The sequence below is a fragment of the Sparus aurata genome, chromosome 5, assembly GCF_900880675.1.
Source record: "Sparus aurata chromosome 5, fSpaAur1.1, whole genome shotgun sequence".
In the NCBI taxonomy this organism is placed as follows: domain Eukaryota; kingdom Metazoa; phylum Chordata; class Actinopteri; order Spariformes; family Sparidae; genus Sparus; species Sparus aurata.
Genome location: NC_044191.1, coordinates 20,076,132 through 20,089,997, shown reverse-complemented (window position 1 = coordinate 20,089,997; position 13,866 = coordinate 20,076,132). Strand labels below are relative to the sequence as shown.

Genomic DNA, 13,866 nt, shown 5'->3' with positions numbered 1-13,866 from the left:
AAAATCGTCCCATCTCGGATAAGGCCTCATACATGATCTCCAAGTTAGTAGTTAACTTTTACATGAATACAGCCATTGCCACTCAGGCACAAAGTTACAGCCGTGGTTTCACTGCAGATACATGTCCCCCCCCAAATTAAACACAAGATGATTGACGTGCTATCTAGCCAATCGCACTAGAGGTAGGCGGGACTTCCGGGGACATTGACAAATCAGTAATGGCAACAGAAGCAAAAGTTTAATATGTCAGCATAACAACACCGAGGGGGAGTGAACTTATAGACAGCAGTCATATTTTTAAGAAACATAATATTTTTCACCTAATTGTGTGCAGTTACAGTTCAGCACAAAGGTAAACTGACTAACAGCGCTTCCTTTTCGACACATATTGACTTGTATCTATTTAGCGTACTGCTAGCTGTCCAAACTTTTTGACATGGACACAGTTCGCCTGGTGGAGATTCTGTAACGAGCGTCACTCGGACTAGCTAGAAGGCTAGTTGCTGTGCTAGCTAACGTCGGCTAGCTGTTAGCTAAGTTCCCCGACGATCGAGCGATGCGGACAGCGTGAACGTCTTAAGTGTTAGTTTGGGGGAAGCCGCGTGATTCTCGATATCATATTAAAGTTTGTTTTCGTCTCTGTTAATGTCGCCAAGGTCATGTCAAGAGCTTGACTTGAATTTAAAGTTTGATTTTGTCTGCCCATCCGTGATGGCCACCAGTTTTGGGGAAGCCATGATCCAATCAGAGATCTCCAAAGTGGTAGTTAACGTTATCAAGCTAACGTTGCTGTAATTGTCAGAAAACGACGATATAACACGACCGCTAGCCTGTTAATATCATCTTTATCGCGCTATGTAGTCTGTATTTTAGTAATTGCCTTATATAGACATATGGTTAAACGCTTTAAATACGGCCTGTTTGTTCAAACGTTACCTTTGGTGCGCATTAATTGACAGCATATATGGTAATCAGAATTACCTCCGTTAGCATATCAGAGATTGGTCATTGTGTCATGCATAAAACAAAAGCGAAATATACGTCTTTAAACTGTTGATCATTCAAATGTGATCATCTGCATTTGGGCACAAGTGGTGTGCACCAGCTGCTATGTGCCTGAAGTTGACGGCAGAAAGTGACAGACTTTTCTTTCTAACTTGACAAAGTTGTCATTCGGACTGATGCTTAAGTGGACAGAAAGGTGTCCAGTTGTGCATCTGTATGTGTCACTAGTGATAAACACAGAAGACAGAGATTTCTTCTCACTAAAGTTTGCAGTCCACATAACCAGTTCACTTTTATGTATGTAGTGCATAAGCTATGATTGATGTAATGTCCACATTCATAAAGTGACTTGAAGGTCGATTGAATTTTACAAGCAAGATACATCTAAACATATGCTAGGTCTCAAGAAACACTATGAGGTGCTCCTTTTGTCTTTTATTTAGAGTGGATGGAAGAGAGGGGGGGACAAAGGGAGAAGTGACATGTAAAGGTCCGTTTTGCAGACACTGTCCAACCAGGTTGCCCCCTAATTTGACTCATCTTAAAATGCTAAAATTTAAAGAAAGATTAAGTTTAAATTAGAATTATAAAATGACTCTGGTTATAAGGTTGACAAAATATAGATATTACAAACAGAATTTCATAGCAGTATTCATCAAAATGATGGCCAAAGCAGATATCTTGCAATGCATGGTGCCTAAAAAGAAAATGTGACACTGACAAGCTAGGAGAAAGGAGCGAATGAAACAGCATAGTGTAGAGTGCACTTTGTGGAGCTCATCGTGATATGTTTTTGAATGATAATATAGCATTATTTAACATATTTCATACATGATATGCAGCTCATTAAACAAAATGTAGACTATTCAAACAGCTTAGATATTAACTTAGATGACATTTGATGGTAGTATTGGACTTTTATTGTTTGCATTGCATTATAATACTGTCCCTTCTTTTGTTTCCTGAAGCCGTCTGCTGTCCTCCCAGCATTTCGGTAGATGTCCACCCCTTCAGATACCTCAGGTGGTATGTCCCATCCTGGCCCTTCTCCGGGGTCAGGTCTGTCACCAGGGCCCATCTTGGGCCCCAGCCCTGGACCGGACCCCTCACCAGGCTCTGTTCACAGTATGATGGGACCCAGCCCTGGACCTGGAACACCCAATGCACCTCACGGCATGCAGGGACAAAGTGATTACTCTCAGGACGGCATGTATCCTATGCACAAGGTACAGCGTCCCCACTGTCTGTTACTGTCTTTTTTTGTCACTGTTGCACAATGAGAGCGTTGTAGTATTTATATTAGACTTATTTTCTCTATGAAGTCTAAAATACTTGATTGTTATAGTTTAGCTGAGATCCTTGTTACAAGAGATCGGCTGATTAAATATCAACTAAAGTGGCTTAATGCAAATCATTGCATTGGTGCATACAGTATATTGTGCAACAAGAAATACCATTACAGAATTACCAAAATATGTTTCAGGTAGTTTTCTGAGATATTTATTTATGCATTTAGCTGGGGCTAAGATGGTATTGCATGAAGCATCTAAGAAATATATTTGTACAGCCAGTTGTTAATTGGCCTCTTTAGTCCACTGATGACCTTTTAACAGAGTTAAGATGAAAAGTAAACAGAATTTAGTTTTGTAGATCTTGATTTTACGGTTATCTGATTATTTATAGGTTACATTACCTTTGTGGGGGAAAATGTTGTATACAATAAATTGATCCTGAATCTTTACTTCCTTATTGTCAGACCATGGAGGGGATGAATGACAAGACCATGGCAGATGCGATGCATTTTGGCCATATGAAAGGTGTGGGGATGAGGTCCCTGCATAGTGGTATGGGGCCTCCACAGAGTCCTATGGACCAACACAGCCAAGGTAACAAATGCTTTGTTATTAAAGATGAATTGCTTTCTAAGTAGGGGAATTCGATTATGATTATCTTAGTACAGCAACTTTTTTTCTTGCTCAGTAGAAACATAAAATCGATACAGAACAGTTAGGTTTTGTTTCCAAACTTTGTTGGCATCCCATAAAACAATCCTTCATCACAGGTTGGGTATTATGTCTAGGTACTGTAACTAGGCCAAGAGATTCAAAGAGACTGAAGAATCTGGTCCTCACCAAGAAAAAAAGGTCAAAAACAAATAACCCAGTTTTGTGTCAGAAATGTTTTGGTTTGTTTTGCTTTTCTGTCTTGGTAATAATCTTGAGAATCCATAGACTTATTTCCCACTCCTCAGGTTGGCTCCGACCCATTGGGAACCACTGCTTTAATGATTTTACATACCCAAAGTTCACAATATGACCCTTAAAGCTTCTTCCTTTCTACTGTAGGATACATGTCCCCCCATCCGTCCCCCATGGGTGTCCATGAGCATGCCTCTAGTCCCATGTCAGGAGGTGGAGGTGGTGGGGGACCCACACCACCCCACATGCCTCCCTCCCAGTCAGGTCCTATGATGCCCATGGATCCCCAAGGAGCCATGCCCAACATGTCCACCATGGGCCAGCAGGGGCGTGGACCATCTGCTTTCAGTCCAGTCCAACTGCAGCAGCTCAGAGCTCAGATCCTGGCATACAAAATCCTGGGGCGTGGGCAACCCCTGCCTGAAAACCTCCAACTGGCTGTTCAGGGCAAGAGGAGCTTACCCACAATGCAACAGCAGCAGCAGCAACAACAACAACAGCAGCCACAGCAGCAGGCACCTGGTGCTAGTCCTTACAACCGGCCTGCAGGTAATAAAATACAGTTGTTGACTGATACAAACTGGTTATTTTGATACTGTTGGTTTCTTTATTATAAGCAGGTGAATCTGGATTGTGCCGGTTTTCTTTTTTTTGAGAATGGTCTCTTAAACTCTCAATTTAGAACCAGAATAAGGATTGTATTTTTTGTATGTATGAGCTCTGTGTCCTCCATGAAATGTGAGCCAGGCCACCTTAAATCATGGTTGGTTCATATCTCGGTGTTGCAAAGATCTGACCTTAGAGCTTCCATGCCTGCAATGTAACCTGGCTGTTGATGTATTCTGGCATGAGCAGCGTGTCAGCTTGCATTGAAAGGACAACTGTTATAATTTCCGGAGACTTGATACATTTAAGCTTATCCAATCTAAATAAATTTCAGGTGTCAGAGATGTTTTTCATGCTAAAACTCACAATTTTCTGTACCAAACAAGTCCCCAATTTGCAATTTCTACCTCGTTTATAAATGTTTCTTTTGATGGAATTCATGTTGTTTGTGTAGTTATCATTGCTATATTCATATTTTAAATGTTTTTATTTCTTTTTTTAAATGTAACACTGTCAAAACTGAATAATCTTTCGTACTAACTTCATTAAAACTTTTGAACTGAACATTAGGGCCCTCTCTCTATCCCTCCCTCTGTCCCCCTAGTACCTCCCACTCTCTCTGTAATAAGTTACAGTGAAAGTTGTGCTTTGTAACGTTAGTTAAAAATGGTAACTTTAGAGAGGCCCAAGAAACAGTCTTTCATTTGAGTTTGAGAAGCTAGCAGTAGCTGTCTGTTTGACATCAAGACACAAGATCTAAAAACAAGACGTTTAGTGGATTAAGTTGTTGGAATCTGTTCTATTTACAAATGATGGTTTTCTGTTCTGTGGATGGACTAGCCAAGATGAATTCTGTTGTGCGTCCTGTTACATTGCAAAATGCAGCTCTTAATAAACCCCTCATGTTTGTGTATATTCCCGGGGGAGGATCCTAAGGCATATGATTTTATTTCATGAATGGACGGATAGTTATGTGGCTTGATTATTTGGAAAAAGAGAAAGCCACATTGGTAAGTACAGTTTTAAGTAACAGAACATTAACAGAATCCTGGCTGCCTGTCTGCCTTCGGTGCCGCGTCCCTATTGCGGACAAGGTGATGGTGTTGCCTTATATATTTAAGACTGTATACCTCGTGGGGAGAATAACTGAAACGGGTCGGATGAGAGAAGTGTGGTTATGCGACACTAGATACGACTTGAATTCCACACTTTTCAGCCTCCAGTGAAATCATCTGTTCAAACGTTTAATCTTACCCCAGGATCGCAAAGATTTAACTGTAACCCATATTTTCTAACCACGTTGTCAGAGTATTGCTAAAGATATTTCATTGAGTGGAGAATTACTTTATGTAAAAAATATCACTGATGAAACATAAGTCTCTCTTAGGCTCAATTTTCAGATGTCTGTCGTGCATGTATGGCTGCTGCATAATTAATGTTACAGTTACCTGCTTGTGTCAATTTGTTTACTTTAGATTATCAGTCAATCTCATGCACACAGATATTTTCAGCAGAAGTAGCCCTCAATTGATGATGATAATCAGGGTATTCTCCATACAAAACTGTGAAGTACTCCTCTACGTGGTTGGTGGAGGTTGCTCAGCCATCGGCAACAATCAGAGCCAAGTTCAGCCGATGAAAATATTTTCTAACAGTTCCTATCGGTGCCTGTAGTTTGTAACCACTAATTTGACTTATTTTGTCTGATTAACAGTTTAAAACATAAAGTTATTTATTTACAATGCTGAATAACAGCAGACTTTAAGATTTTCAGAAGCATTAAACTCTTTTTCAATAAAAAGATAATTGCAACAAACAGACAAGAAAGTAAAAGTATTTTTGTCAAACGGTAGCTACCGTAGCACAGCTCATCACAGGCTCACATTTTCTGCTTTTCTACAATTTGAAAGTGCAACAGATGAATTATTAAAATATGAATCGTTATTGTGTTGAAAGGTATGCCAATGGCACCTATGGGTGGTCCCCAGTCAAGTCCCTGCCCTACACCAGCCATGCAAGGTCACAATCAAAGTGCAGGACCCAAGCCTTGGTCTGATGGTAAGTAAAGCATATGTGTCGCCGATACCCGCTGGAAATCTAGCAAGCTAAATAATTGGTAGAGTCACTGATGGGCAGGGCTGATGGCATCCTAATCCGTCCCTCACTCATATTCTTTTCTTTTTCTTCCTTGTGTTTTTGCGCACCAAGAACTTGCACTGCTTTGGCCGCATCATTCCCATGCCACATCTCATGCCACATCTCATGCCACATCTCATGCCACATCTCATGCGTGAGCTTTAGGGGTGTCATGATTCACAGAATCCCTGATTCGATGCAACTTTTTAAGATTCGTTCTGATTTTGACTTTTGTTCTTCAGCACTTACGTACAGAATTTTAAGACTATCAAATCTAATTCTGCAAAGGTCAAAGATAATTGATGTTATGTATTAACAACTGTCATTTAGATGTTTGGGCATTTTACAACAACTGCTTGAATTTGTGCATTTTAGTGACGTGACAAGAAATATTTGCCAAAAAAAAAGAGCCCAGAGCTCACCAGAACTTGACAATGAACAGCAAAAAGATTGAATTTAGTTTGTTTGTAATGGTTGGTTATTTTGTTCGTTTGTTGTTTGGGTTTCTCAAGTCTGTCCCGAGTAAGACCTCTTCCGAATCAAATCAATAAGAGATCTCTGGCTATGCTATCAGTTCTCTGCAGTTCACTTCTTCCCCTGTGAGTGAACCCTCTTTTTTTACCAAATCATAAAGGCTTCCTGAAAAACAAAATAACCCCAACATCCTATGTGTCTGGAAATGCAACTGTAGGCTATTGATAAGCTAGCTGTGTTGTCTTTGAAGTGTTTTTGATGTGTTTTTATTTTCTATCAAACATGTGGCAGACATGCGCAGGCCAGCGCCTGCAGGGTTTGGGTTGGGATATCACTGATGCTGCCTTTGATGATGAAAAATAAAAGCTAAATATCCAATTTAGAGTCAAAATCGTGGGACCCCTAGTGATCTTGTGTGATTCTGTGTCGCTAATAAGTCATTTAGAGTGCTATCCACAAAGATTCATCTCTCCTAATAACAAGAAAGCGTGTGAACAGTACAGTGATTGGACTACTTTGAAAGTTTGTGTTGTATGACCTGGGCATTAGTAATCTCTCTCAGTGCATGTTTTGGACTAGCTGAGCTTTAAAGTTAAATGTGTACGTGTACTACGGTCACAATGAGCTGCATTAGCTTTGACTTACAGTACACCTTTTCATTCCACACATCATAACCCAGTCTGAGTTGAAGGGAGAGGTTTGAGACTGAAAAGCTACACCCATCTGTTTGATGTCTGTCTTGCATCAGTGTGTGTGTCTTTGAAAGGTAACTAAAGTGAATTCTTTGAGTTGCATGTGATATTGTGGAATGAAGCTTTAATCAAAGGTTGACTTAAGATACGGATTAACAGCAGTGGCTTTGAATAGACTGCATTTTTCCTGTTGCAAAGAGGGATCTCCACCCTGCCTGAAACACACACAATTTGCATATGCTGCTGGTCACCTGGACAGCTCCATCTGGACAGCCATAATTTTCTCTGACAGCCAAGAAAAGTGTGATGAACAAGACACGATCCTAAACTAAGACCCACCATCATTTTATGGAAGTTTGGGCAATTTGAAGCAAGTTTTTGTTTTCTGTAAGGAATATTGTTTTTTATTAGACATGGCAGGGGGGCCCTGGTTAAATCTGTCATTGAAATAAAAGGATTTAGAGAATGTATTCATTAGACTATAATTCATTAGAACTGTTCCCATTCGTCAGCAGGCTTTCCTCATGTCTCTGCATCAGATCCAAGTGGTAAATTCCTACAGTTTAACACTTGTGACTGAAAACTAGAAAATCTTGTACTCTAAAAATGAAATAAGTGTTTTTAATGATTCATAACAATAAATATTAATCTCCCCAGGTGATAGCTCTTGCATATTGAAATGACATGAAAGCTTTAGTGTTGGACGATATGGTGCAGCAATATATACTACATGCACCTAAATCTATGCATTCGCTTTAAGTTAGTTTTTTTTTGTTTATTTAAATCATAACTCTTATTTAAACTAAGCAGTCTGTACAGATTTCCATCATTTACTGAAGTGTTTTGAATTTCAACAAAGGTTAAGACAGAAAAAGCAGTAATAGTCAAAAACACAAACAAAAAATCCAAGGTCAAAAACAAAAAATACGATTCCCAATGAGGTCAATTTAAAACTGGTTAAATAAAACAAATTAGGTAGTCAAAACAACAACAGTGGCTCCTGGAAGGGTCTCTGGCAGGAAATTGGTCCCAGATGAGGCACCAACAAGGAGATTACAGTAACCATGGAGATTCATCGAAACAGGTTGGTCTCTCTTGAGCCAGGCCTGGGAGGGGAGAAGCATAATGTTATGTGTAGGTGTCCCATGCCCTGCCAGTTTATCTCTGAAAATGAGACAAGCAGGAAACCCTGGCTGACATGTATGTGCCTAAGTGTGTAAATTAGCAAAGTTAATTTCTCCACATGCATACTCAGATAAACGCACCATCACATGTTGTTTATCACATTAAAATCATTTGTGAGACGTTATGAACACAGTCTTCCTTTTTCACTCATGCCAACCACCTTCTTGACAAGATCTCTCTTAGAATATATGCAGATATCTAAAAACCTGTTGATATCCAAATCCTTCATAATGTTTAAAAGACGGTGTATTATTATTATTATTATTATTATTATTATTATTATTATTATTATTATTATTTCTTTATTTGAGCAGGGACAGTGCACAATAAAACATGAACCCTGTATAAACAAGGAGAGTTGCATTGCACCAGGTTCTAGCAGGTTGCTTTTTTCCACCAGTAGTCCCTGGGCAGGTAGATGGAACATACAATAAATTAGAAACAATTACTAAATTCACAGTTGTGCAAAATTTCAATTACAAAGTTATGCATACACACATTCCCCCATAATTAAATCAGTTTAAAGCAATTTACCCCCCTCCTGCCAACTTTTTAAAAATACCCCCCCCCCCCCCCCCCCCCCCGTCAAATAGGCACACACACACACACACACACACACACACACACACACACACACACACACACACACACACACACACAGTGATGATACTGACATGTTTTCTTGTCATGAATCTTAAGGGCACTTTTATATAATGAATCAAGTGGTTTTAAGGCTGTTTTACATGCCTGAGACCAACTTGTTGTGTAAGACAGATAAAAGCATATCAAGCAGTATATCAAAACAATTTATCAGGATTATTTTGTAATTTTGTCCTACTGAAAATTCTTTGTTCCCCAGGTCAGGGTGGTGAAAATCAAGCCAATGCTCAGAAGCACCTCACCCCAGCTGTTAGTGGACGCCCATCCCCTGCACCACCTCAAGCCTCCACTGTGCCAGCTGGACCCATGCCAGGCAGCTCAGTGACCCCTCAGCCTCCCGGGCAGCAGGTGTCTCCCATGCTCCAGATGCAGCAGAAACAGAACCGCATCACACCAATCCAGAAGCCTCAGGGCTTGGACCCAGTTGGGATCCTGCAAGAGAGAGAGTACAGGTATCTTTATTACCCATTTAACACTGATGTCATACAGACATATATATAATGAACAAGTCACAAGTTACAGATATAACAATATACAAAAAGATAACTGGTCAATATAATTAAGATGAATATGATTAATAAATATTTTTGTGTGGCAAAGTTAAAAAGAAATCAGTATTATAATACGACTAATTTTAGGAAGCTGGTTTTGGGATTAAATAATGTTATACCCCTTACTCCTTTTCAAATATGTAAATATATGCATCAAATGTTTGAAAATTTCTTTTGCTTAATGCATTATCTGTATATATTATTTTTTTCTGTCTGTCTGCTATGCTTTTAATTTATTTTTTGTATTTCTTTTTGAACTATTATTCTTGTCTGTAATTTCTTTTTCTTTACATATATGAGATAAACATTTCAGTCAATCAATCAATCAGTCAATCAATCAATCAATCAAGTCTTATTTTGAAGGGTTTTTTATTTGTGTATTAACCACACAGTGTATTTTGAGCTTTATACATTTAGAAGAAGAAGAGTTCCCTGCACTTTAATCGACTTATTCTTGGCTCCCAGTTGGAACATAGCTTGCTAGTAGGTATGGGAAACTAGTAGGAGACTTGTGGGTCACTCACAGTCAATTCAATTTTATTCACATAATCTAATGTCCCAAATCAAAAGCACAGAGAGAGAGAGAGAGACTGCGTTGTCCTTTGAATAGATTTAATTTAGATTTTGTGAAGGAAGCGCATCAGATTTGTTGCAACGTTCAGTCTGATTGATGCTGTAACTTTTTGAAGGACATGTCTGAAACGGGTTCAATTTACATGGCTTGACTGTGAACTTGGTAATGTCTTTGACGTTTTGTGTTGGAGCCTCTAAGGTCTTTGATAATGGTGCTGTGCATACACAATCACCATTCTCTGTTGTCGTTATAGTAGCCCCCAGGCTGTATCCTTTTCTGAGAACAGAGACGTCTGATGGAGATATGAGGAAGGTTCACAGGCCTTAATCTTGCTGTGGCCCTGAGGCTTCTTTTTCCTCACACAACTTCAAGGCTCTTGTTTTGATGATCTCTTCATAGTAATCTCAGATCATCGTTGACAAGCTGCATTGGTCAGGAAATGATCAGAGACCGGAGACACAAGACCTCTCTTTACCTTGTCTAGCCAACGAAGCTGTCTGAGGATACAGTACCTTTGGGAAACCATTGGAAAAACAGCAACATTCCACAAACAAGAATTTATTCTTTACACAAACACTTTATTCATCCCTTTTAGGGTAATTGTGTATGATAGCATGCACACATGCATTAACCTTCCTGCTTGTACACTTAGTGTTTTCTCTAGGCTAGTTTTTTTTGTTTGCAAAAAGACAGGTGACTTACAATCTTCTTAATGTTCCTCAGATTGCAGGCTCGGATTGCACACCGAATCCAGGAATTGGAAAGTTTGCCAGGCTCTCTGCCCCCCGACCTGAGGACTAAAGCTACAGTTGAGCTCAAGGCACTACGTCTACTCAACTTTCAGCGGCAGGTACGCAGTAGATGTTGTGTTTTTTAATGTTCAGTGTGATTACACATAATATTAATTTACTCAGTATGACTTACAGTCAGGAGCACCAGAGCACACTGCCGTTTTCCTCGTGGTGTCATGCTCATTGAATCCACACTGAAGGTATGGGTTTATCCTTTGTTTACCATTGTATCTTCCTCAGGATCTTGACAATGAAGTTGTTAAAACAATAGAGTTGTGTCAGCCTTTGCTATTACTCTGTCCAGTTTCAGTTGAATAATACAAAATAACTTCATGCACATGATGTGAAATAGTCATTTCAGTTGGATCCAATTTAATTGTATCCTTAGAACACCCCCAGTGCCTCATTTTAAGAAATTAAATCCAAAGTTGTTGTTTTTTAAAGGTTTGAGACCATTAAAAAGTTGAATAATGCCTCGTAACCTGAAGCTTATTAGCTTAATAGTTTCCATCCATTCTGCATTCTAAAAATGTACTGGCATCATCAATATACCTAGAATTTGATTTTGGTGTATAACCTGTGTGTGTGTTGTATCTCCAGCTGAGGCAAGACGTGGTGGCATGTATGAGGCGAGACACAACACTGGAGACGGCCCTCAACTCTAAGGCTTACAGACGCAGCAAGCGACAGACGCTGAGGGAGGCACGCATGACGGAGAAGCTAGAGAAACAGCAGAAGCTGGAGCAGGAGAAGAAGCGCAGACAGAAACATCAGGTGATCCACATGCAAGTGTTAATACAATTCTGAAAAGAGCTGTTGTCAGAGCCGGTTTCAAGGTTTAGGAACGAGAATAATCTATTATGATGTTGAACCAGCAGCAGCACTGTTTGCCAACATGCCGTGTTCTGGTTGTTCAACGAATTTGCCATGAATACCCTGGAAACAAGCGTTTAGAATTCAAGTGTGAATCATTATCACTTCGAGCAGATGTTTAAAGAAAACTTCAATACTTTGATCATTCAGATGTTTTCTGTAAGCTTCAGCTAAAAAAGTTGACTCAAAAAGAGACATCCGTAGTCTGTTTCTTGACAGCGGACATCCGCTGTCAAAACAAATCTTAATAACATGGCTGAAGGCTTGCAAGGCAGTATCATCAAGCTCTCAATGATTCCATCTACCATCAAGTAGACTAAAACTGACAAAGAAAGTGGGGCCTTAATGGTGTTTTTCTGACGTGCCAATGTTGTCAAAATATTGTTTTTGCTTCAACAAGTTTTATGACTTTTTTTTCAGGAATATCTCAATAGTATCCTTCAGCATGCTAAAGACTTCAAAGAATATCATCGCTCAGTGTCCGGTAAAACCCAGAAACTCACCAGAGCTGTCGCTAACTGGCACACCAACACAGAGCGGGAACAGAAGAAGGAGACTGAGAGAATTGAGAAAGAGAGGATGAGGAGACTTATGGTAAGGACCTGAAAGTCAAAATATAAATTGTTACACACCTTTCAGAAATGATTACACATTCCTAAGAACTGTACACTTGATCTTTGTCATGGTAGTCTCTGCTTGAGTTGAATTGATTGCAATCAAATTTAACTTAATCAGAAACCAGTTTATTTATTGACTCTTTGTTTATAAAATAACAGCTGTAAGGTCAGAATAAGCCAGAATTAACTGACCAAATAAAGCCATACTTACTGGATGACAGATGAAATACCCAGCAAACTTTGAAAGGCATTGAATAAAGCACAGCACAGCTGGTGTCACATACTGATATATTAATGGTTTACTTAAACTGCTTTAAAAGTCTCTGCAATATGTGCAATATAGTCTGCTCTATGAACTTAAATGGTGATGCGTCTTTTAATTAATACATATATCACAATATAGGATTGATTGCAATTACTCTGTAACGTCCAAGTGCAATTGTATGACAGTGTGTAAAAATGATACATGTGTTTATAGTAGGGCTGTCAAACGATTGATTTTTTTAATCGCATTTTGTCCATAGTTAACTCGCGATTAATCGCAAATTAATCGCAATTTTTTTGGCACATTTTTTTCTGTTCTAAATGTACCTTAGTGTATTTTTTTCATGTTCTTAATACTTTTAACAACATAAGAAAGGGCAAATATGCTTGCTTTATGAAATGTTTACTCAACACTTCAAATCATGCAGGGAAATAAAAGGCTCAAAAAATATCCCCCCACAATAAATGGGATCAAAACATGGTGATGTCTGCTTTTGGCGAGGGGGGTGTGGTGGGCTCTCTGCATCTGTCAAGTGTTTGGCTTGCAAAGGATATTTGAGACTCAACGTACTTCAATGGTACTCATTTCATGTCGGCAGTACGATAACTTTTGTCCTATGGACCGAACCGTTATTAACGCGTTAACTTTGACAGCCCTAGTTTATAGACAATGGAGAATTAAAGTATTGCAAATACGGTGAACACAAGTGATAGACAATCATTCAAGGTAGCCAATACTGATCTATCATGTTGGGTTGATGCATTAGCACCACAGAGCTGCAGTTATCATACAAAACGTGGTCTAACTGCTTTATATAAATATCATCGATCTGTAAGTAATATTATGGCGATTGATTGCTTCTCCCATTAACCTCCTGCCACCATCCCCCACTCAGGCAGAAGATGAAGAAGGCTATCGAAAACTAATTGACCAGAAGAAAGACAAGCGACTGGCCTACTTGCTGCAGCAGACTGATGAATACGTGGCCAACCTCACCACCCTGGTGTATGAACACAAAGCTGCTCAAGCTGCTAAAGAGAAGAAGAAGAAGAAGAAAAGAAAGAAGGTAGGGAGAGGAATGGTCAAGTGGTTACTAGATGGCAGATTTGTGTTCTACTAGTTTATTATAAAGACGTTTTATAGATTTTATACAGTTATTATACATTCGAGAGCATGTAAGTCAAACAACTCATGCAAAGAACAAAACCAGCCTCTATCTTCGCACTTCTGATTTGTTTT

General features: G+C 39.3%; 1 protein-coding gene across 2 annotated transcripts in view; it reads left to right on the top strand.

Annotated features, from left to right (window-relative positions):
- Positions 1-221: 221 nt before the first annotated feature.
- Positions 222-13,866, top strand: part of smarca2 (SWI/SNF related BAF chromatin remodeling complex subunit ATPase 2) — a 51,634-nt gene continuing 37,989 nt past the window's right edge. The window contains exons 1-10 of one of the 2 annotated variants that reach the window (XM_030416908.1): positions 222-352; positions 1,974-2,231; positions 2,762-2,891; positions 3,351-3,752; positions 5,766-5,867; positions 9,156-9,408; positions 10,805-10,931; positions 11,473-11,646; positions 12,166-12,339; positions 13,523-13,693. In XM_030416908.1, the coding sequence (XP_030272768.1) occupies positions 2,004-2,231; positions 2,762-2,891; positions 3,351-3,752; positions 5,766-5,867; positions 9,156-9,408; positions 10,805-10,931; positions 11,473-11,646; positions 12,166-12,339; positions 13,523-13,693 (1,761 nt within the window). In that variant the 5' untranslated portion in view covers positions 222-352; positions 1,974-2,003. Of the gene's footprint in view, positions 353-523; positions 763-1,973; positions 2,232-2,761; positions 2,892-3,350; positions 3,753-5,765; positions 5,868-9,155; positions 9,409-10,804; positions 10,932-11,472; positions 11,647-12,165; positions 12,340-13,522; positions 13,694-13,866 lie in introns of those variants that run through there. The other variant, XM_030416909.1, reaches the window with a different exon arrangement.